Source organism: Pinus tabuliformis, chromosome 5_1 (genome assembly GCF_031772625.1).
Source record: "Pinus tabuliformis cultivar Carrire ecotype Pingquan chromosome 5_1, CPIR1, whole genome shotgun sequence".
NCBI classification, from domain to species: Eukaryota; Viridiplantae; Streptophyta; class Pinopsida; order Pinales; family Pinaceae; genus Pinus; species Pinus tabuliformis.
In genome coordinates this window covers 984,270,606-984,294,326 of record NC_142305.1, presented here as the reverse complement: position 1 = coordinate 984,294,326, position 23,721 = coordinate 984,270,606, and the positions used below count along the sequence as shown (strand labels likewise).

At 40.9% G+C, this 23,721-nt stretch overlaps 1 protein-coding gene across 2 annotated transcripts in view; it reads right to left on the bottom strand.

The window, feature by feature from the left end:
• The window catches only part of LOC149168030 (protein N-terminal asparagine amidohydrolase family protein), a 463,798-nt gene that overhangs the window by 124,405 nt on the left and 315,672 nt on the right, over positions 1-23,721 (bottom strand). For both annotated transcript variants that reach the window (XM_089433303.1, XM_089433301.1), the window contains one exon: positions 13,697-13,816. In XM_089433303.1, coding sequence (XP_089289429.1) covers positions 13,697-13,816 — 120 coding nt within the window. The remainder of the gene's footprint in view (positions 1-13,696; positions 13,817-23,721) is intronic.

The window sequence follows — 23,721 nt, the reverse complement described above, 5'->3', positions numbered from 1 at the left end:
ATTATTTCTTCTACTTATTAACTCAAAAATAAGTTATTCACGATATTTCTACAACAAATATTGAAATAAGTTCTATTGCACCCTTCACAATTAAAATACTGCAGAAAGTGAATGCAAAGAAAAATACTAGCACAATTATAACCACGATGACAATTATTTTTGGACAATTGTCCCCAGAAAAACCCAATGTGGGAAAACCAGTGAAGCAGAGAAGGTTTCTTTATTATTCTTCAACAAAAATCTCATGTACAAGATACAATCAACATAATAGAAGAGGATTCTCTATGAGAAATTTTACAGACAGTTCTTAACGAGTTTTTGATCCATGAGCGGACTTGCTGCCCCCTCTGTGTCTCATTGCGCCAGCCCCTGCGTAAGAACTATGCAGTCCTAATGTCACATTGTCTCTGTGGTGTCTCATTTTCTCTTGCCAAACTTCGACCAGTTAGAAAATCGATCTTACTCGGGTAACTGAGTATCTGTATCTAGTGCAATTTCCAAATGCCCCTCGATATCCTTCTTTTAATCTTCTAGTTGAGAACCAACGACCCAGATTAGATTCTAAACAATGGCTCAGATCATTTGGACTTGATCTTTGTCTTCTTCCAGAAGTTACACCCACAATTTAGATTAATACCCATTAATTATTTTAATTTCCTGAGTTTAGACTTAGGATCCCATTAAAAATAATAAATTATTTTAATAAAACTATCTCCGGGTGGAATTTCCCAAAACGATTTATAGGTATTGTGGAATACATATGTCTAAGCCTCCTTGCAAAATTTGAGACTTAGAGCACATCTAATGTTACTAGAAATCAAAACTCCTGAGGTCCCTTCTAGTCTCCTCATCTAGCTACCCATGTCCTTGGGCTACTCTATGTGGTGGTGGTCTAGTATCACTTCCCTTTTGATGGTAGGGAGTGCGTGTAGGAATACAGGTCCGGGTGTTGGGGATGGCCCCCTGCAGGTCTCTAGCACATGTCACGACCCCCTGTAGCATAAAGGGTCTACGCGACTTCACCAGTGCATGCAGTGACTCGAGCAACCCCTCTATAAATGTGTACACCCTTCTAACATCTGATAAATCTGGCACCATGTCTAAGACTCTCAGAAACTCCAATATGTACTACTCTAGATGACTCGTCTATCTGAGTTGGGTCAGCTCCCTAAAGTGAGCCTCCAGATCCCTCTGATCAAAACGCTCCACCACTCTCGAGAAGTTTGCTTAATATCTATGTTTTCCTCTGTCTAAAGAGAAGTCTCGATGGTTTCTTGCTCTCTTTAGCTCCTCACCGGTCATTCCTATCCATTCACTTAAATCAAAGGCATCAAGACAATCTCCTACCTTGCCCCAAAAAGACCTCTGCAAAAGCTGTGTCCCATCCCCGCACCCAAAATTGATCTCCCCCTGTTTTCCACCAAAACCCTAAAAATCTGAAATCAAACCTTCTCAATCAGTTTACTAGCCTAAAATCAGTGTTCTTTATTGGTCATCTCCGCCCTTTGAAGACCTTTTGCCGAGATAGACCCGGAGAGAGCCCTCTCCTGCCCCGTAAGGCTAGCTACGAGGCTAAGTGGTTTGATGTTGCCTTGGATTTTGTCTTTTTCAGCCTGAAGCCAAATTCAAGCGCTAACAGACTAATCCGAAAATTGGAAGAGTCTATTCCAAGAAGAAAATGTCAAAAGAAAGTCCCTTGGGACCAAACCCCCAATTTATAGATAGTTTCCTGGCCATGAGGTCCATGGTAGAGGAAATGTATAGGGATTTTGGGAAACATAAAGATGAAGATTCATCAGGCTCCAAACAAGATAAAGGAGAAGAAGAGTCTCTTCTCCATGACCATTCAAAAGGCAAAGGGAAAGAAGAAAACTTTCTCACACCTCCTAATAGCCCTGAACATAAAAAAAAAGACATCTTTGATTAAATTAGATGTTAAATTTGATTTACCAATATATGATGGAGAGTTGAATGCAGAGAAGCTGGATAATTGGATCAAACAAATTGATGTTTATTGCAGAGTGCAGAGTATCGACTCAGACAAGAGTAAGATTCAGCTGGCCAGCGTACGCCTCGGAGGCACTGCCTTGGTATGGTGGGAAGGCATGACACAAGCTGACATGAAGAAACATGGTAAGATTATTTCTGTCTGGAGTGAATTTGTTTCTGCAATCAAAAAGCATTTCTATCCACTAGCTTACATGCAGCAAGCCATGATGAGCTGGAAAACTCTTCGCCAATTGAAAGGGCAAAGTGTACAAGGTTACACCCAAGAATTTAGGAAAAGAGCTTTGATTCTAGAAATTTCATTAGACTCACCTGAGACTCTGTTGAAGTACATAGGTGGCCTACACAGCTACATGAGGCACACTATCCTCATGTTTAATCCCACTATTATAGATGAGGTATTTGTTCAAGCTACGCATCTAGAAGCTAGAGGAAAGAATGGGAACTCAGAAGTTGGGGGATCATCCAAGCCCATTGCAAGCAAGAATAAGGAGAAAAGAAAACAGAAATGGAAAGAGAGGAAGGCCAACACTGCACAAAAAAGCAAGTCTTCATGCACTCACTGTAAGAAGGATGGGCATGATGATGAGCATTGTTGGATCTTGCATCCAGAGCTGAGACCTAAGAAGTTTGAGGGCAAGAAGAAGAAGACTGATGCAGCTATTCAGAAAGATTTGGGATCAGACTCAGGAGATGAAACAACCATAGCAGCCACAGGTATAAAAGGTAAAAATTCTGAAGCATCTACTAGTAATTTTGCACAATCTACTAATAATCATGAAAATGAGAGAAAAAGACATGAGCTTTTCCATATTCGAGTTATTTCCAAGCATCAAAAGATTGATACTTTGTTTGATAGTGGCTCACAAGTAAATTTAGTTTCTGAAGCAATTGTAAAGAAGTTGGGATTACTCACTATACCTCACAAGAAACCTTACCCATTAGGTTGGTTAAGTGATAAAGCACAACTACAAGTGACTAGACAATGTAAACTTAAGTTTTCTTTTGGGTCAGCATTTGTAGATGAGGTTGAGTTAGATATAGTTCTTTTGGATATATGTGGAATTGTTTTAGGAAGTTCCTACTTGTATGATAGAAAAGCTATTTTCTATAGAGTTGAGAACAAGTATCTCCTCATTAAAGATGGAATCGAATATATTGTAAGAGCTCATAAGCTCAAGAATAATTATACTCTCATAAACTCAGAGTAGATGAAATGAATTGTAAATTCATGCAAACAATTTTTATTGATGGTTGTAAAGGAAAAGAAACCTGATAAAACCAATGTATTTGAGGGCTATGATGTTAAACAGCGCGCTGATTTGGACAAAGTTGTTTCAGAATATGATATCTTGTTTCAGAATATGATATGCCACCCAAAAAGGAAATAGTGCATGATATTAATTTGCAGCAAGATGCTCCATTGCCTAACATCGGCATGTACAGGTTGTCCGCTTTAGAGAATGCAAAAATCAAGAAGCAGGTGTAGGAGTTGCTTGAGAAAGGGTTCATCAAACCTAGCACATCACCATGTGGGTCTCCAATCGTTTTGGTGAAAAAGAAAAATGGCTCGTGGAGAATGTGCATTGATTACCGAGCACTGAATAAGATAACAATCAAAAATCGTTATCCCCTTCCTCACATAGATGATCTATTAAATTAGGTAAAGGAAGCTGTTTATTTTTCCAAGTTAGACTTGCATAGTGGATATCATCAGGTCAGAGTTGCAAAACAAGATGCATGGAATACTGCTTTCAGAAAAAAATAGAAATTGTATGAGTGGCGGGTTATGCCTTTTGGCTTAACTAATGCTCCTGCTACTTTCATGAGAGTAATGAATGATGTACTCAGACCTGTTTTTGAGGATTTTGTTATTGTATATCTGGATGACATTCTTATATTTAGCAAAACATGGGAAGAACATTTAAAGCATGTTAAGCAAACACTAGATGTTTTGAAAAGAGAAAAACTTTATGTTAAACTCTCCAAATGCGAATTTGGCAAAACATCTTTGAATTATTTGGGACATATAGTAGGGGGTGGTGAGTTGAAGATAGATCCCTCTAAGGTGGCAATCATTGTAAACTGGCCTAAACCCAAATCTGCTACAGAAGTTAGAAGCTTTTTAGGAGCAGCACAATATTGGAGAAAGTTCATTTCTAACTTGTCTTTAATTGCAGCTCCCTTACATGCTTTAACAGGATTGAAAAAGGTGTTTCAGTGGGGAGGCAAACAGCAGAAATCCTTCGACACCTTGAAAGAAAAGATTAGTACAGCACCAGTACTAGCACTGCCCGATCTTCAAAGACCATTTGAGATCCAAACGGATGCCAGTGACTATGCCATGGGAGCAGTGTTGATACAGCACAGTAAACCCATATGTTATCATTCTGATACATTTAATTCTACAGTAGTTAACTATCCCACATATGATAAAGAATTGTATGCATTAGTACAGAGTGTGAAAAAATGGAAACGTTACTTAATGGCCAAAGAGACAGATATACATACTGATCATCAACCACTCCAATATCTACACTCCCAAACTAAGTTGCAGCAATCAAGACACTATAGATGGATGGGTTTTCTACAACAGTTTCATTTAGTCATCAAATATAAAAAGGGCATACACAATAAAGTTGCAGATATGTTATCTAGACCAATTATAAATGCATCTACTATACTTAACCATAATTCTGTAATGAATGAGAGCTACATTGAACAATATGCTCAAGATATAGATTTTAAAGATGTATATGCAACTTTAAGTCAAGGCAAACGAGTAGAAGAATTGGATTATCACATTAAGGACCAACTCTTGCATCATTGTGGGAAGCTATGCATTCCACAAACTGAAAGAGTAAAGATATATCGAGAAGCAAACACTTCTCTAATATCAGGTCACTTTGGGGTAAGTAAAACGGTTGCACAGCTGCAAAGATTTTGTTATTGGCCAAAAATGAATGAGACAGTTTCTAGATATGTAAGAGGGTGTACCATGTGTGCTAAAAGCAAGCCCAGCGATAGAAAACTAGGCTTGTACACTCCACTACCAGTTCCTTCTCATCCTTGGGAAAGTGTTTCCATGGGCTTTGTTGGAGGACTGCCTAAATCTAGGAAAGGTCATGACTATTTATATGTTGTTGTGGATAGGTTCAGCAAAATGTGTATTTTGATAACTTGTAATAAACAGATTACAGCTGAACAAACTGCAAAGTTGTTCTTTCAGCATGTATGGGTTCATTTTGAATTACCCACTTCCATTGTATCTGATCGAGACACCCGATTTGCTGGGAAGTTTTGATAGAGTCTGTGGGAACTAATGGACACCAAACTGAAGAAAAGCACAGCCTTTCATCCACAGACAGATGGCCAGACAGAAGTGGTCAACAGGACAGTGATCCAGATGCTCAGACGCTATTGCAACAAGCATCCCAAACTTTGGGATGAACATTTGTGTTATGTGCAGCATGCTTACAACCGAGCAAAACGTTCTTCTACACAGAGATCTCCTTTTGAGACCTGTTTGGTTTCACACCAAGGTCTCCCTTGGATTTTGTCTTTGGTAAAGACATAGCAGTTGATGGACACAGTGATGTGGACAAGGCAACCAAGTTCATTGAGCAAATCCAAAAGATCCATCAGGCAGTACAGGAACAGCTGAGCAAAGCCAAATACAAGCCAAGGCATGACAAGCATCGAATGGAGCATAGCTTCCAAGTTGGTGATCAAGTTTGGTTGTATATCAGCGAAGACAAAATGCAAGGTGAAGGTAAAAAACTAAATCCAATAAGGTATGGACCTTTCAAGATACTTGAGAAAATTGGTGAGAATGCTTTTCGCCTTGATTTACCAGCTTACATGCACATCTACTCAGTCGTTAATGGAAACAGCTTGAGGCTATTTGAACCTTCATTAATTGAAGATCCCGAAGAGCAGAGTCAATTGCCTTCTACTAATGATCTATTACCTGAATATCTCCATGAATTGCAGGAAGATACGGTTCTGGACAGAGAGGTGAGGAAGACGTGCAGGGGAGATGTTGAGTACCTCAGGATTGGACTCAAGGGTTCAAAGCCAAGCAGTGCAAAGTGGATAGAGATTAGACAAGTGAGATAGTTATACCCTCACTTAGTCGATGCTTGAATACCAACTTTTGGTGGTCCAAAAGATTTTTCAGTGGGAAGGCTGTGATCCAAATTGGATCCTTAAACATTCTCTAAGTTTTCATGACTGTTTCAAATTATGTCAAGCTTCAAAATCTTATGGAAATCGAGCTTATCAGAAATAACCTCTGAACAATGGCAATTTGTGGTCAGCACGGAACAACGAGGACCCTCGGTCAAAGCGCGCAGACCGTTGGGCCATGGTGACCGTGCCCTGGCACAAATGACAAACAAGAGGTCAAATCCAAAAAGCAGAGGCAGTTTCTAATACGCAATTAGCGCTAATTGCAAGGCATCCCCCTCAGTGAAGGAAAGCCCCAAGCGCTCGGTCACAAGGAAAAACATAAGACCGTACGGAAATGACCAATTCCGTCAAAAGGCGGGTCCCGCACCAAAACCAGCAAGATATCGAAAGGACCTCAGGTGGTAGGCGGGTTCGACTGAGTCCCGCCCAATGCCATACACTAGGTGACGCGTGTCCAGCGGATAAGAGAGAAAATCGTTCACATCGCGCAGGTAAACGTCAGGCTACTTACCCGCACGATATGGACAGATACCGTAGGATCTGGAGGCTCCAGATCAACGGCAGAGAAATGATCTGATGGATGACCGGATTTGACAGGGAAATATGCTGAGTCATATGAGATTTGATGTCCGGCATGACTGCTGAGCTGGCAGAGGAATTAGTTTCACAGGGAATCTGGGAGTAACGAAAATAACGACTGTTCAAAGAGAACTGACAATTAGTTCGTGAGGAAACAAGTGGCCACCTCTTTGTGAAGTGTTACACAGTGATGATGATGCAGAGCAGGGGAATTCCAGCGGGCAGAGGCAGGAGATCTAGAGAGCCGGGAAGCGGAAACGAACAGTCAGGGAGCAGATTGGCTTTAAGCCACGAATAGACAAAGAGTAAAGGGAGGCAGAGAAAGAGAAGCAGAAAGCCGAGAGGCAAGAAAGAAGTGAATTACAGAGAACAGAGAAGCTGAGCTGACCTGCAGAGCAAAGGCAGCATCAAGCAGACAGAGACAGAGAGAGTCTGAGAGTCTGTGAACTCCAGAGAAGGCTTGAGAGGTTCAAGCAACTCTTCTGTGTATACCTGTCAGGTATTGAGTACCAAATTAGACTCATACCAATGAGACCAGTTGAGGTCGAGATTCGGTAAGGGGAGTCTGTGTACTCTAGAGACTTGGTGGATTGAAGTACAATCCTACTGATCATCATCTGTTAAGTGAGACTCAAATTGAGCTCCTTATTGTAAAAACTTTGCTTTAAGACACAATAGAAAGGCCACCACTTAAGGCTGGACCAGGAGACGTAGCCCAGGAGGATTTGGTGAACTCCTTATTAAGCTTGTTGTGTTTTATGTGTTTGCTTATTGCGATTCTCTTATTGTTTCATTATCTGTGTATTTCACAATCTTACCGATCCGTTGCATAAAATAACATAGGCACACCCCAACACATGAGTCTGTAATACCTTCATTATTTCTTTGAGGTCATCTACAGGTGATTTCAGATCAATTCCACCAGTAGTTGCACCCTCTAATCTAGGGCAATACTCATCAGAGAGAGAGTGTTCGGCCTCCTAGACAACGTAGCAGCCACCACGTTGTGTTTCCCCTTGACATACTCAATGTCAAAGTCATATGCTTGGAGCTCGCTCACGCACTTTTGCTGCCTCTCCAGCAACTGTTTCTGCTCCACGAAAAACCTAAGGTTGTTGTGGTCTGTCTTGGCTTTAAGCATGTTCCCCACCAAATACTGTCTAAAATTAGCTAGCGCATGCATGACGGCCAGCATCTCCTTGTCATATATGGAGTACAGTAGCTCATGGGGCAGTAGCTTCCGACTCTCGAAAGCTATGGTGTTCCCTCCCTACATCAACACAACCCCACACCCACTCTAGATGTATCACACTCTAGCACAAAGGGTTGAGTGAAGTCAGGGAGTGCTAATACCGACAGCTACTCATGACGTGTTTGAGGCGCTCAAAAAGCCTCCTGTATTGTAGTGGTCCACTCAAATGCCCCTTTCTTCGTCAAGTTAGTGATGGGTGTTGCTAGCTAGGAGAATCCCTACATGAACTTCCTGTAATAAGTGCAGATGCCCACGAATCCTCTCAGCTCTGTCACATTCTGGGGCTCTAGCCAATCCAGATAGCTCATATCTTCTCCTCATGGACTCTCACACCATCCACCCCAATGATATGCCCTAGATAGAGCATCTCAGTCAACCCAAACTCGCACTTGGATAGTTTAGCATAAAATTGTTGCTCCTCTAGAATACGCAACACTATCTAAAGGTGTTGCAAGTGCTCCTCCCAAGTCCGACTATAGATCAGTGTGTCATCAAAGAACACTAGCACGAACTTCCTCAACTACTCACAAAATATGTGGTTCATGCATGAGTTGAAGGTAGTTGGTGCATTGCTCAGCCCGTAGGGCATAACCAAGAATTCGAAGTGCCCATAATGGCATCAGAATGTTGTGTTTGGGACATCCTAGTCCCTCGCCTGAATCTGATGGTACCTTGACCGCAAATCAATCTTATAAAAGAACTTAGCCCCGCTCAACTCATCCATCAACTCATCTATACGTGGGATGGGGTAGCGGTTCTTCAATGTCTTTTTGTTGAGGGCCCGATAATCTATGCACATGCGCAAGGACCCATCCTTTTTCTTCACCAGGACTAATGATGAAGCAAAAGGGCTGGAACTGGGCCTAATGTACCCAAGTGCCAACAGCTCGTGGATATCCCTCTCTATATCATCCTAATATGCCTTGGGATGTCGGTAAGGAGTGGTGATCACGGCCTATACTCCCAGCTCCAACTCAATAGTATGTTCAAACCCCAAGTCAGGTGGTTGACCTCGTGGTACATCTCTAAAAACTACTGGGTACCTATAAAAAATGGCTTGTATCTCCGGATGTGGTGGCTTGGGCTTGCCCCCAGCCTCTGAGATCCTCAATTCCACAGCCCACTCAATGTCCCCATGTCTCAAATTAGCCTCCATCCTATGGGCCAAAACAATTTGTGGTGTGTATGGGTGCATTCCCCATAGAAACATTAGCTTGCCATTCGGCCCTACAAACTCCATCTCCAACTTCCTCCAGTCGGTCGTGACTCTGCCAAGTGAATAGAGCCACTAGGCCCCCAACACCATGTTGGTGTCCGGTACATCCACCTCAAAGAAGTGATTTGTCATGGACTAGTTCTCCGTGGTCACTATCAAGGCTGGCACGTAACGTATGCATTGCATGGTCCCGTCCGCGAGCACAAAAACCAAGAATCCCTCAAACTCCTCAGTTGTGATGTACCTCCTTTGAACCAACTGGGAATCAATGAAATTGTGGGTAACCCAACTGTCCATTAGAACTGATACACGTTGCCCCTGAACAGTGCCTCTGATCCTCAAGGTCAAAAACTTGGGTACCCTGCGCAGTGATACAAGGAACCTTGGAAAGGTGCAAAGGAAACTGCCCTGCTGGTGGTGGACCCCCTCCTAAGTTGTTGTGTGTCATCTCCGCCCATCTCAAAATATGTCTCATCCTCTGCATTGTTGTTAGAGAAGACCTCGATATAAAGGGCCTTGTCAGTTGCATATCTGTGACTTGGTGCCCCAGGCTCCTGACAGGTGAAACACAATTTCCTCCTCCGTAGGTCTCTCCAAGTCTCCTCGTCCAGCTATCCACACCCCTGATTGACCCTCGATGGTGGAGCCCTAGTGTCTCTTCCCCTCTACTGGAAACCTTGTTTGGGGGTAGTGGTGCTCGTGCCCTAGGTAGGGCATCCTGTAGGTCTCAGGCTCTCCCTACTATGTCTTGTAATGTAGTGGGCCTATTGGACATCACTAACCCTCGCTATGGCTCTGCTAGCTCCTCTAAAAACATGTAGATCCTCCTAGTCTCCGACAAATCCGGCACCATCACAGACAACCTCAAAAACTCTGAAATATATGCCTCAACACTCCCGGTTTGCTTGAGCCTTATTAGCTCCCCAAAGTACTCATCTAGATCTTTCCTCTCAACCCGCTTCAACACCCTCCTAGTGAAATCATCATAAGCGGTCACTCCTGCATGTCCCAATGTGGTCAGGCCATGGAACCACCAGTCATGAGCTTCCCCTTCCAAATCCAATGTGGCAATCTTGATTGCCTCTCCCTCTGTCATCTAATTCAACTGGAAATAGACATCCAACTTTTCAACCCACACTTTGGTTGAGCGCTTGAAAGAGCCATCGAAAGTTGGGAGAAACAACCTACCCATAGTGCGTTGCAAGTCTATCCCCTGCGTGTAGCCTCCTCCACTCTATTCCTTGGGCCTCTTGTCGCCCTTCAATTGGCAAAAACCCTTGAAAGTGATGGCCTTCCCAAAATCAGGTCCATAGGACTGATACTCCAAAAAATAGACCCTATAAGGCTTATCCTCCTGCTCTGGTTGCCCACCAACTCCAGATGTTAGGAACGTGGGAATGGGAGACCTAGGGGGTGTGTTTGGAATAAGGGGCATGTTGGGATTAGGGGATGTGTGGTGCTACGAAGTGCCAAATCCTTCCCCCAATTGGAAATCCCCTTGGACTCCCTTACCCTTGTTGTCGTTGTTATTCCTTTGTCCCATTTCTTCAATGTTCTTGGACAAGTCTTGCACTGCCTTCAACAAAAGATGAGCAAACTCTTTTTCCTCGCTCCTTTTGTCTCTCTCATTGTCCCCCATGTTTGTTTCTACAACCTTTGGTTTGATTGTCACAAGATCAGGGGTAATCTGCAACTATCTTTCTCTGCTCCTATACCTTTGCCTTTGATATACCACTCTATGAGCTCTGATACCAAGTCTATGAGCTTTGATACCACTCTAATATTCCTAGGGAAAATTTAGAGTAAATATGCAAAAAGACATAAAACAGTGAGCACACAATCAGACCAACAAACTACACCAAAAACTGCACTGCTAAGCCATTTTATTGATAAATGAAGGGGGTAAAATATGGGTGTTGGATGGAATGCACTTGGGCTTGCTCAAGGTAAGCTAGCAAAGCCCCAAATGATAGATAAGTCAACCCTCTCCAATCTCTTGTTGCACTACTCTAGCCCTGCATTGAAGATGCCTAGACATACGTTGCTAGCTGAATAGAACTGCTGCTAGGACCCTCTCCGGTGCTCAGAAAATTCTGAGAAATTAATCTCGGCCTCTCCACCAAATACCCAGAATCACCCGCGAAGGATTTGGCCAATGATTGACCTTGGAAATTCGGCCCTATTTTCCCTCAATGGCTGAACCAGTGTTGCAAGAACCATCCCCCCCCACAAGGATCTGGAGCCAAATCCACGTCCCGTACTGATCTGCCACCGATCCTTCGGCGGAACCGCGGATCGGAAAATTAGATCCGCAGTTCCAACTTTTTTTGGCGATTCCTGGAAAATTGGATTCGTGGGGGCCTGATCCGCAGTTCCTACTGCCCGATCCGCAATTCCTACTGCCCGATTCGTGGTTCCTACTACCCGATCCATGGATCTGGAAAGGATCAGATGCAAATCTGTGGAGGTTTGGCCATGTATCCACTGCGGATTGCGAGCAGATCCCAGAGAAGGTGGATGGTTCCGCGAGGCTTTTTTTGTTTTTTTTTTTTGGAAATTTCGAACTGTTATGTGAGGAACTACTCTTTCCGAATACTCCCAAGGTGCTTATTGATGCTCCTTAGACGCTTCCTAGATGCTCTCTAATGGTAATGTTAAAAATTTAAGTAAAAGAGACATTCTCCTTTATCTCTCATTTCCATCCTTTTACTTAAATTTTTAACACTACCATGAAATGACTCAAGATGTTTGAGAGTGGTTCCAACTTCATCAAACTTCATATGGAAAAAATAGAATTTCATATCCCATTCAAAATTCAGCAGACTTAATAGTTTTCAAGATCAATGGGATTGTGGCGTTTCATTGGATTATATCATGTATGAGGGCATGTGATTGGCATTTAATCAAGAGCACCAAGCCCTATATGCACCCCAGTGTTGGTGTTATTGATTGTTGAACTCTTTTGTCATGGCCTTAGCAATTATGTACCCTTCACTCAAGTCAAAATCATTGATCAGGCATGTTAAGCTTTCTCTACCATATTATAAGGCTTGGATTAAGCTATTTGATCAAAATTTGGCAATGTTGACTAAAATCCCTATAGAATTGAAGTAGAAGCAAAGGCTAGACAAGAGAAGAAGAATCTAGATTGTAGATGGTTGATGCTGGAATAATTAATCATTGATGTACAATCGATGCCATATCTATCTTGATTTATGTAAAAATATGCATGTTTTCTTGTCTTCTACAACTAATTTGGTATTTTGGATGTTTTTTTTAATATAAATGCAAATATATATATAGCAGACGCTTCCAAGACACTTCGCTTCCTAGATTTTTGCGAAATGATGCTTCCGTGTCTCTCCTTCCAAAAAACATCCCCGCTTCATGCAACGTTCAACTCAACTGTTGGGTGATTTGACCCACCTGTAAACCCTGCTACAAATGGGCTCCAAAATAGCCGCAATGATCCCCAAAATAATTCCCTGACCTTCTCTTCAAGTTTCAGTCTCAACCACACCTCACTCCTCAACCTCTCAAAGTGCCTCCACCATGAGCAGTGCAATCCCTGCGCTGTTGTAGCTGAACCTCTCGCTGAAAATGGACTCCCTGCTGCTGGTACAAATTGATAAGCGTAGAACTCCCTCCTTGGGCTGGCACTCGAAGTCCAACGAAGCAAGGGTTGAGATCTCCACTCGGAAACACTCGTGTGCTAAACAACACTTGCAGACTTGGCTTCAGCGCAAACGTGCAATTGTCAAAAGACAATTTTGCAAATGATGAATGAATGACCAAATGAGTGTCTCTTCCTCTTTTTGTCAACGAGCCTCCAAAATGCCCATGTGGGCCCAGCTCGAATTCCCCACACCAAAACCAATCCAATGAAAGCATATTCCTCATGTGGGCCGTAATTCCCATGAGGTGGCCCCCACGCTCCACTAAGGCCGCAATATTTCTTGCAGCGCTAATGTTTGGGTGTGCTTTAAGCCAAAAAATCATGTGTGGGACCTCTAAATCCACATTTCCTAAGTGCAACCGTGCAATATAGCAAAAAATATCAAAATTGATATTTCACTTAGCAAAATGCTAAGTGGGAATATCACAGAACTGATGAGCAGAAGGTAGAACACCAAAAGGAAATACCCAGCTCTGATACCACTGTCAGGCTGAGGGAATAACCCCACCAATGAATTTTCATGAACTTGAATTCTGCATATATACAAGGTGTCTATTCATTTCATCTGCTAGGAGGAACTCTTGGTCTTCCTCAATACTCCTCATTTTGTCTAACTATCTATTATTTACAAAGACACAAAAATATCAAAGAATTATGCATCCAACATATTCCGAAAGACACTCATTTTGAAAATGTTATTGCAGAAATAAAAACATATTAACTCTTTTACAATTCAAGACCAGAAAGGTGACTTAAAAAGTCAAAATTCACATACCTTCTGACAGTATCTATGAAATCAGGACTCTCTGCATAAGGTGATGTTGAACAACGAAGCAAAAACTGAGAATCGGGAAGAGGTAGGAGTTCAGCTGCATAATGACTCTGTGCAGGCATCCTTTGCACCCAGAAAAACAAAAAGACGAAGATCTCAAGAATTTGATTTAGAAGAAAATTTAGATGTTAAATAGAGCACTTTCCAAAAGCAAAGAGAACTCTTCATTTAGATGGCTTGTTTAACAAAAAAAGATTGGAGTCAATACCTTTTCAAAATTTTACTTGTCCAAATGCTCACACATTCTAAATTACAATTGTAATGTTAAAAGGGTTGTTGAAAACTAAAAAATTTAAGGCAGCAATTGGATAATTACCAAAGAGCCTGAGAAACAATATCATGGGAAAATCGCATTTTGAACCTCATCGATGAAAATCTATTGAGTTATCTGTAATGAAAGCAGTGGTTTCCAGGTATGCAAGGTTGGTATTCAAGAGCTTGCAAATAAGAAAAGAAAAGTAAATGAATTGCACAGAAACATGAAGTAAACAGAAAAGCCATATTTTAGTTTTCACTAAAAGCAAAATATTAGTATGGCTAGAAAAATATATTGGATCTTTACTATCAAAAGAAAAGGTACCAAGCACGGCCAGCAGATGGAAACTTGAGATAACATTGTTCAATATTTCATTGTCAAATACTAATAAGAATATGATATTATCGGGATAATCATAGTATTGAGTGGTTATAATTCAGACTTAACACATATTGTCTATGTGGAAATAGTTACGACTGTCCCCCAACTTGGCTTTTAATCATGGTACCTGAATTTTATATATATATATATATATATATATATCAAAAGCATCCACTTATGTTAAATGAGTATTAACAATTAGATACTACAATGCAAACTAAAATGTAACAAGCAAAGCTAAGAGGACTCTTGTTGAACAGGTGCTGGAAAAAATAATGGAATAAGACCAACATAATAGTGATAAATAATCTAAAAGATTAAGATGCAAACGTCAACAAATAAGGAACAGCTGATGAAAATCAAACAGCTTCTGCCACCAATATATGACTAGAGATGGGATAAATCAGATTTTAATCAGATGAATTCTTCTCCTCAAAAGAAATAACTCTAATATTACACTAGAAGCTAGATAATAGTGTTGCCAACTGTTTATCACTCGAGTGGCACTTGAGGATTATCTGAAGACTCCATGCCCGAGGATGTACCAAAGGATGCTTATACCATCAGTCATCATCATATTACCAAAGTTTTTCAACTCTTTCTTCTTCTTATGTAATGATCCTAAACAGGAATACAAGGGATATAAAGCAAATAATTGTGCAGAAAATTATAAAAACGAAATACACATCAAACATCCATAGAAAAGCTGCAAATATGGAACTGCCAAGCCATTTTATTACTTTTCTGAAGGCTAAATACAATGGATAACAAGATGGTGCACATGGGCTTGTCTCAATGGACAAACATGAACAAACCCAGGTGAGAAAATGGCTGAACTGAAGGTTGTCCAACTGCTGCACCAATCTGCACTGCGTTGTCCCAGAAAACTGTCTTTCTGCTGAAGTTCGGATAGCTGGAAGGTGCAATTCTAATGCCCAGAAAATTATGTGCTTTTAACCCCAGACTCCTTGGCCTAAACTCAGAAAAACCCACGAAGGATTTTCGTCAGTTTAGACTTCTGAAGTTCGACCCCCTTGGAGCCCAAATTCAGCTACAACTGCAAAACTCAGCCTACTAGAAATTGCCTGTAAATCCTCCCGGAAATGGTCCCAAAGTGTTGGGCTGACCCCTACTATCAAATCCCTAGCTTTCCGGATGGGCTTCCAGTCTATGGCACCTGCTCCCAAGCTCCACGAAAATTGCTGGAATGGCCTTTGCGTTGTCCCCTAGCCCAAATATTCGAACCAATGTTACTTGGGAGCGGAAGCGAAAATGGGAGCGGGAGCGACATTTTCAGAAGCTCCCGGTTTGGGAGTGAATCCCGGAGCAATTTTTTAAAAACATATATATTTTTTATATTTTGATACATATATGTCAACAAAGACATGTAGAATGATGAATTAGATATAAAAGACATAAAAAAACATAGATTGATCATTGAACCATATCACATCAATCATCTAGAAGTTATAATCTTCATCAACCACGTCCACAAGTTAGTAAAATACATAATACAACTGCAACATATTGAGTCTCGTGAATCGTGATTCATCAAATTCAATCTTAAAGTTTCAACTTCAAGCTTTCAAAATTGAAAATTCAATATATAACATTTATCATTGACCACCAAAGTTGTACTTGTGAGCTAAGTTTAACCATTACAAGAAATAATATCTAAGTTTCTAACTGTTAACATGAAATGAAATGTTATAAAATGAATTATGAAATGAAATGAAACAACTTTAGTCTTTCACAAAGCATCATATTCATAATTCACAATCATTACCAATGAGTTATAATTGCCAACTTCAAACTTCAAACTTTCATTGTCACGGTCATATATTGTTTACAAAAAATATCATTATGATATGAAAGATTCAAGAGTCAAGAGTCAAGGACTCAAGACTCAACAGTTATGAAAACTAATAGAAACTAGAAAAGACAAGTAAACTATAAATCTATTATCTACTACTGCATGTGGCCCTTGCCACGAGAGTCTACTATATGAGCAGGTCATGGTGGTCTTTTAGGAGTCTCCCGCACAAACCGACGACCAGAACTAGAAGGCACATGCCCTCCACGTGAGGGTGTAGATGGAGGTGGTGATAGCAAAGGAACAAGACTCGAAACTCGAGCACTGCTACTGGATGGTGGAGGTGGCATGGTTGTTGCAGCTGCTTCATCTTCATCCCTTATAAGTTCCTCTTCCAGTTCTTCAAGATGTATAGTGCCATCCTCCAAATTGTCATCCTCTGGGTGGTTGTCCCAAATTTTATATGTTGGATCCTCATAAGCCCGATCACAGTAATGACTCAACAACCTCAAGTTGTAGTGCACATAAACCAAGCTTTCTGCCCGGTTTTCATTGAGTCTGTTTCTTTTCACATTATGTATGAAGCTATAGGTGCTCCAACACCTCTCTGCAGAAGAAGTATTTACAACTTGTGATAGAACTTTTTTTGCCAATTTTGGCAAAGTCCCTGGCCGCCATATGATTCCGACCATGTGAGAGAATCAAATCTGTCTCCGTCTTCCATTGCATGGAAGGTACCAAACAAACCAGTGCCACTGAAGTATCTGCCTATTTCAAGGCGCACACTAGTACATCCCTCCATGTTAGGTATCAACTTTTCTAATGCATCCAAATATCCTCTAGTTACCTCTTTCATCTAAATGGGGTTTGGTCCTAACCCCACCCCCTGGTGCAAGTTGGCCCAACCAAGATGTAGAGTAGTATTTTAGTGTAAGGATATACGCCAAGCAATGTAGTGGAAGATTAAGTTTATTCCACCGTACACACACACAATCGTGAATCAGTTTGTACAAGTCGGGATCATTGTTATGAACAATATCTTTTATTTGCCCCAACATGGTATCCATTTGTCATACACCTCGCCAATCACTGGTTTATTTGTATCTGCAAACCGAACCATGTGATAAATGGGCTTGGTGAAATCCAATACTTGCCTCACACTTGCCTAAAACATACCATCAAGAGCGGCCTCCTCCACCAGTTCAAAACCTCGCATGTCAGCTGCATTTGTAGCCCTTTCCTTTAATACCTGCTAGTGTGGACTTGATACCATGCTAGCCAATGACTCTCTTACCTTCAAAAGGCGTCTGAAGGTGAGGTAATAGCTACCAAATCTAGTCCTCGCAATCTTCAACAACTCCAATCTTGAGTGACTGCGAAAAAGGCCATGGGTATTGCTATGATTTGTAATAAATTTTATCATTTGTTTGCCTTTCTTGTACAAATCACCAATCCATTTGTATTGTTTATTTTTGTTCTTAACAACATATGCATCAAAAGGTTCAATGTGTGAACCAAACACCCAGACCAAAATATGTTGGGGTATTTATCCTCAATAACTGCTCCCGCTAACTTACAATTAGGAGCATTATCAGTGATGACTTGGATGACATTGTATGGCCCAATACGGTCAATTGTTTCAAGTAATGCTTCTGCAATGTTGATGTCGGTCTTGAACTTCTCTGAGTAATCATATGCATTTAGAAAGATGGCACCACTAACAGACACAGCAAGAACACTTATCAATGGCTTGCCTTTTACATTTGTCCATCCATCAGATACAATGGACACCCCATGGTCAGTCCAAGAACTTGTCATTCTATTCAAAGAATGTGATATTTTTGCTTTTTCATCATCAAGTCCAACGATTCTTGCCTTGTCATACCCAGGGCTCTTGTATCCTTTAGGGGCATCATTTATGGCAGAAACCATTTCGTGCCAATAAGGTGAGCGAAGAACATTGAATGGTATCCCACATGCATAGAGAAACCTGTAAACTTTTGAATCCACATCATTCCTACACCCCTCATCAAGGAAATCTGATATGGTTCTACGCCTTAAAGCTGGTGACCCTATGCCTCCATATCCACTGCCTTGGGAGGATGTTGAAGGAGTTCTTTGTGCTTGTGATTGTGAGCTTGATTCAAAGAAACCACTTGATTTTTTAGATTTGTATTGGGCTTCCTCCTCTTCCCTTATGTATTTGGCTCTATCTGTCGCTAACACAGCTGCACAAGTTTTGATTCCTATTTGTTTATCTCCATCCCATGGCCTTTTCCTGCAGAGGTGTTTTCTGGCATGGGTGTATGAACCGGTGTAGTTATTGTGGCAATGGGGGCAATGAAATTTAGTGGTTCCACCCCCTTTCCTTGCTTCAGGCCTGTTAACATATTTCCACAATGGGGTTTGGTCTTGTTTAGTTTTTTCAGTTGTTGAATCATGTTCACCCTCCTCCAGCTCCTCCTCACTGGGGTTTTCATCAAATCCACTTTGTCCCCCTTCTTCATCCCCCTCTTCATTTTGACCCCTCCTTTTCCTACTCTCTAGCACCATAATAACCAGAAAAGGAACCAAGAAGAAGAAAATGCGAAGACATATAACCAGGTCCATGATGTTTGAAATTTGTAGTTTTGAATCTGCAAAATTTAATGGGAATGGGAATGAGAAAATTAAAAATGTATTTACTATTTATTAATTTTATTTATTTAGATTCATCATTCTAGAAATAAGTTACTAAGTTACTAAGTTACTAACCTACTAAATTACTAAGTTACTAACCTACCTCAAATCCAAGACTCCTTACAGGCTTGCTCCTTGCTCCTCGGCGCTCGCTCCTTGCTCCTCCTCACTCCTTGGCTCTCCTCAAACTCTCTCAAGTCACAATGACTTACAAAAGCCCTCCAAGCCTTTATATAACAAAAACATTTCTTAAAACAAATATTTTTTATGCGCGGATTTTTTTTCCACCTGTTTCGCTCCCGGCGGCAGCGCGCGTCGCTCCGAAGCGAAAAATAAAGCTCAGGAGAGATCGCTCCCGGACTTTATTTTTCGCTCCTGGAGCGACGGGAGCGAAGTCACTCCCTGTTTAGGCAGGGAGCGCAATTTTTTTTCCGGGAGCGCGCTCCCGACCCGCTCCCGGCCCGAAGCGTGGATTGGGAGTGGGTTCCAGGGGGGGGGCTCCCCCGCAACGCTGATTTGAACTGTTGGAATTTTGGCTCTGTTGAAGAATCTAGGGCATGCATAATTAAGTTGATTCTTCGTTACATGATAACAATTTGTGAGGAATTTAAAAAATTTATCTTAGCTTGATATTTCATTCATTATTAGTGTATGTGTTTACTTCATCAAACTGCTACCAAAAAAACAAAAGAGACAAGAACACAAATGTTTGGCTTTCTGCCAGGGCCAAAACCTCTCCCACTTGGAGAGGAAAACCCATGCGTAAATTCTTCTTATAGAGATTCCATTGACGAATACCAAGACCATGACCCTTGACACAATCTGCCTCTCCAAGACCAAGATGCCAATCCTCTTCTTTGTCACTGCTGAGATCATCCTCATTACTGCACCATTGAGACCATCATTATAGCATCACTGAGATCTTTCATTGCTGCTATTATATCAACGAGGTCTTCATTGAAGTCTTCATCATGATGACTGTGTATTATATCTTAATCATCATTGTATACTTGCTGAGACAATGATTATTATTATTGCTTCTCATCATGATGTCGAGACTACTACAGAGACATCATTCCTTCATTATCAGTATGCTGGAACTTTAGTACTGCTTCTTCTTATTATATATTGACTGCAATACTGCCCCTTCACCTTATGCCGAGACAGTGATTGTCACTCCATGCATGGGACCTTTTCTCTCTAATCTCCAACGAAACAGTGACTATGATGTTATCCTTCCACCGAGATCAGTCTCATCAATTTATCACTGAGGTTACAAGGTGTTCGAGACTTCATATACATCCGAAGTTGGAGGGATACTAGTCTTCCTGAAATGCGGATCTTAGACCCATATCCATCTAAGAGTAGATTCATAGGTGTGCTGAGATCATTAGCTATGTTGTGGTGATATGTCTACATAGATCCGTATCCCAAGACAGTGATGCCGAGGTTGTAATCACAGAATTATATCTAGCCCAGATCACATGTTGATGCTGCGTCTCTTTCCATAGTCTTACCCATCTGAGGGCTTCTCCTTCAAGTCACAGGTATGCCGAGAGGAGGATAATCTAGGTTCTGTTGCTCCTTATACCCATCCGAGGAGGCAGCTGAACCCTAGATCTATCCCAAGAGAAAATGCAGATCTGTTGTAGCTTCTTTCTCCTTGACTATGGCTCCTTTCTCTTTGACTGCGGCTCCTTCAATGCGAAAATCTCAGAGGCATCTGAAATTTTTGTGACTTTTTCGCTGACCCTTCATGGGTATTTATAGTGGTGAGGGTTTCATATATGAGCCGACGTGATCCATGAACCGACGTGACTATTGCTTCAAGCCGACATGACATATTTATATATTTAATTCATTTATCTTGAGCCGACATGATCACCCTTATCGTTTTTCTTGCAGACTTTGATAGGCTTTCTTTTTGAGGCATTGATCTTTAGTCTTGGAGGGTTGTTAGGAAACTTCGAAGACTTGTATATATTTAAATAAACTCATGAAGAGTTTCTATACAAATGACATGACTCTTTGACATATAAGTAAATCCTAAAGACATCAAGAAGAATTCTTTCACCTAGAAACACTTCTTGCTCATGAAACCCATGTAGCAAGATTACAAAAATAATTTATTTCATCATTTATTACATCAGTTACAAAGATCATGTCATTATGAAGACCGAACCTAGTTACACTTTCTTCAACAGGCTCTGCTGGCTGTAAAACTCAACAAGAATGCTGGCCTATTGTTGCTCTCTCAGCCCTGTAACTCTCTCGGCCAATGTTACTTGGGAGCAGGAGCGAAAGCGGGGAGCGGGAGCGAAAACGGGAGCGGGAGCAACATTTTCAGAAGCTCCCGGTTTGGGAGTGAATCCCGGAGCGATTTTTTAAAAATATATATATATTTTATATTTTTAAATTTTTGATACATATATGTCAACAAAAACATGTAGAATGATGAATTAGATATAAAAAACATAGAAAACATAGATTGATCATTGAACCATATCACATCAATCATCTAGAAGTTATAATCTTCATCAACCATGTCCACAAGTTAGTAAAATACATAATACAACTGCAACATATTGAGTCTCGTGAATCATGATTCATCAAATTCAATCTTAAAGTTTCAACTTCAAGCTTTCAAAATTGAAAATTCAATATATAACATTTATCATTATTGATCACCAAAGTTGTACTTGTAAGCTAAGTTTAACCATTACAAGAAATAATATCTTAGATATTTCTAAGTCCTAACTTCTAACTGTTAACATGAAATGAAATGTTATAAAATGAAACATGAATAATGAAATGAAATGAAACAACTTTAGTCTTTCACGAAGCATCATATTCATAATTCACAATCATTACCAATGAGTTATAATTGCCAACTTCAAACTTCAAATTTTCATTGTCACAGTCATATATTGTTTACAAAAAATATCATTATGATATGAAAGAGTCAAGAGTCAAGGACTCAAGACTCAACAGTTATGAAAACTAACAGAAACTAGAAAAGACAAGTAAATTGTAAATCTACATGTGGCCCTTGCCACGAGAGTTTCCAGGAGTATAAGCAGGTCGTGGTGGTCTTCTCGGAGTCTCCCGCATAGACCGATGACCAGAACAAGAAGGCACATGCCCTCCACGTGAGGGTGTAGATGGAGATGGCGACAACAAAGAAACAAGACTCGAAACTCAAGCACTGTGACTAGATGGTGGAGGCGGAGGTGGCATGGCTGTTGCAACTGCTTCATCTGCATCCTTTATAAGTTCCTCTTCCAGTTCTTCAAGATGTACAGTGCCATCCTCCAAATTGTCATCCTTTGGTTGATTGTCCCAAATTTTATATGTGGGATCCTCATAAGCCCGATCACAGTAATGACTCAACAATCTCAAGTTGTAGTGCACATAAACCAAGCTTTCTGCTCGGTTTTCATTGAGTCTGTTTCTTTTCACATTATGTATGTAGCTATAGGTGCTCCAACACCTTTCTGCAGAAGATGTATTTACAACCTATGAAAGAACTTTTTTTGCCAATTTTGGCAAAAGTCCCTGGCCGCCATATCTTTCCCACCATGTGAGAGAATCAAATCTATCTCTGTCTTCCATTGCATGGAGGTTACCAAACAAACCAGTGCCACGGAAGTATTTGCCTATTTCAAGGCGCACAGCTGCACATTCCTCCCTGTCAAGTATCAACTTTTCTAATGCTTGCAAATATCCACTAGTTACCTCTGCATCTAAATGGGGTTTGGTCCTAATCCCACCCCTTGGTGCAGGTTGGCCCAACCAAGATGTAGAGTAGTATTTTAGCGTAAGGATATACGCCAAGCAATGTAGTGGAAGATTAAGTCTATTCCACCGTTCACACACACAATTGTGAATCAGTTTGTACAAGTCGAGATCTCTGTTATGAACAATATCTTTTATTTGCCCCAACATGGTATCCATCTGCTCATACACCTCGCCAATCACTGGTTTGTCTGTATCTGCAAACTGAATCATGTGATAAATGGGCTTGGTGAAATCCAATACTTGCCTCACACTTGTCCAAAACTGACCATCAAGAGTGGCCTCCTCCACCAGTTCAAAACCTCGCCTGACAGCTGCATTTGTAGCCCTTTCCTTTAATACCTGCCAATGTGGACTTGATACCATGCTAGCCAATGACTCTCTTACCTTCAAAAGGCGCCTGAAGGTGAGGTAATAGCTACCAAATCTGGTCTTCATAATCTTCAACAACTCCACCCCCTCTCCCTGCTTCAGGCCTGTTAACATATTTCCACAATGGGGTTTGGTCTTGTTTAGTTTTTTGAGAGTCATGTTCACCCTCCTCTAGCTCCTCCTCACTGGGGTTTTCATCAAATCCACTTTCTCCAGCTTCTTCATCCCCCTCTTCATTTTGGCCCCTCAGTTTCCTACTCTCCAGCACCATAATAACCATAAAAGGGACCAAGAAGAGGAAAATGCCAAGAAATATAGCTAGGTCCATGATGTTTGATATTTGTAGGCCTTTGAATCTGCAAATTAATTTAATTTATTTAGAATTTTAGATTGATTAATTTAATTTAGATTCATGATTTTTTAACTAAATAAAGTTAATAAACTAAATTAAACTAAATTAAACTAACTAAACTAACTAAATTACTAAGTTACTAACCTCTTTGCAGGCTTGCTCCTTGCTCCTCGGCGCTTGCTCCTCGCTTCTCCTCGCTCCTTTGCTCTTGCTCTCCAGCTTCTACTCAACTCATTCAAGTGATAATGAAATTTTTTTTGCCCCATTGTGTTTTTAAAACATAATTTTTTTTTAAAAATTGATTTTTTTCGTGTCCGCGA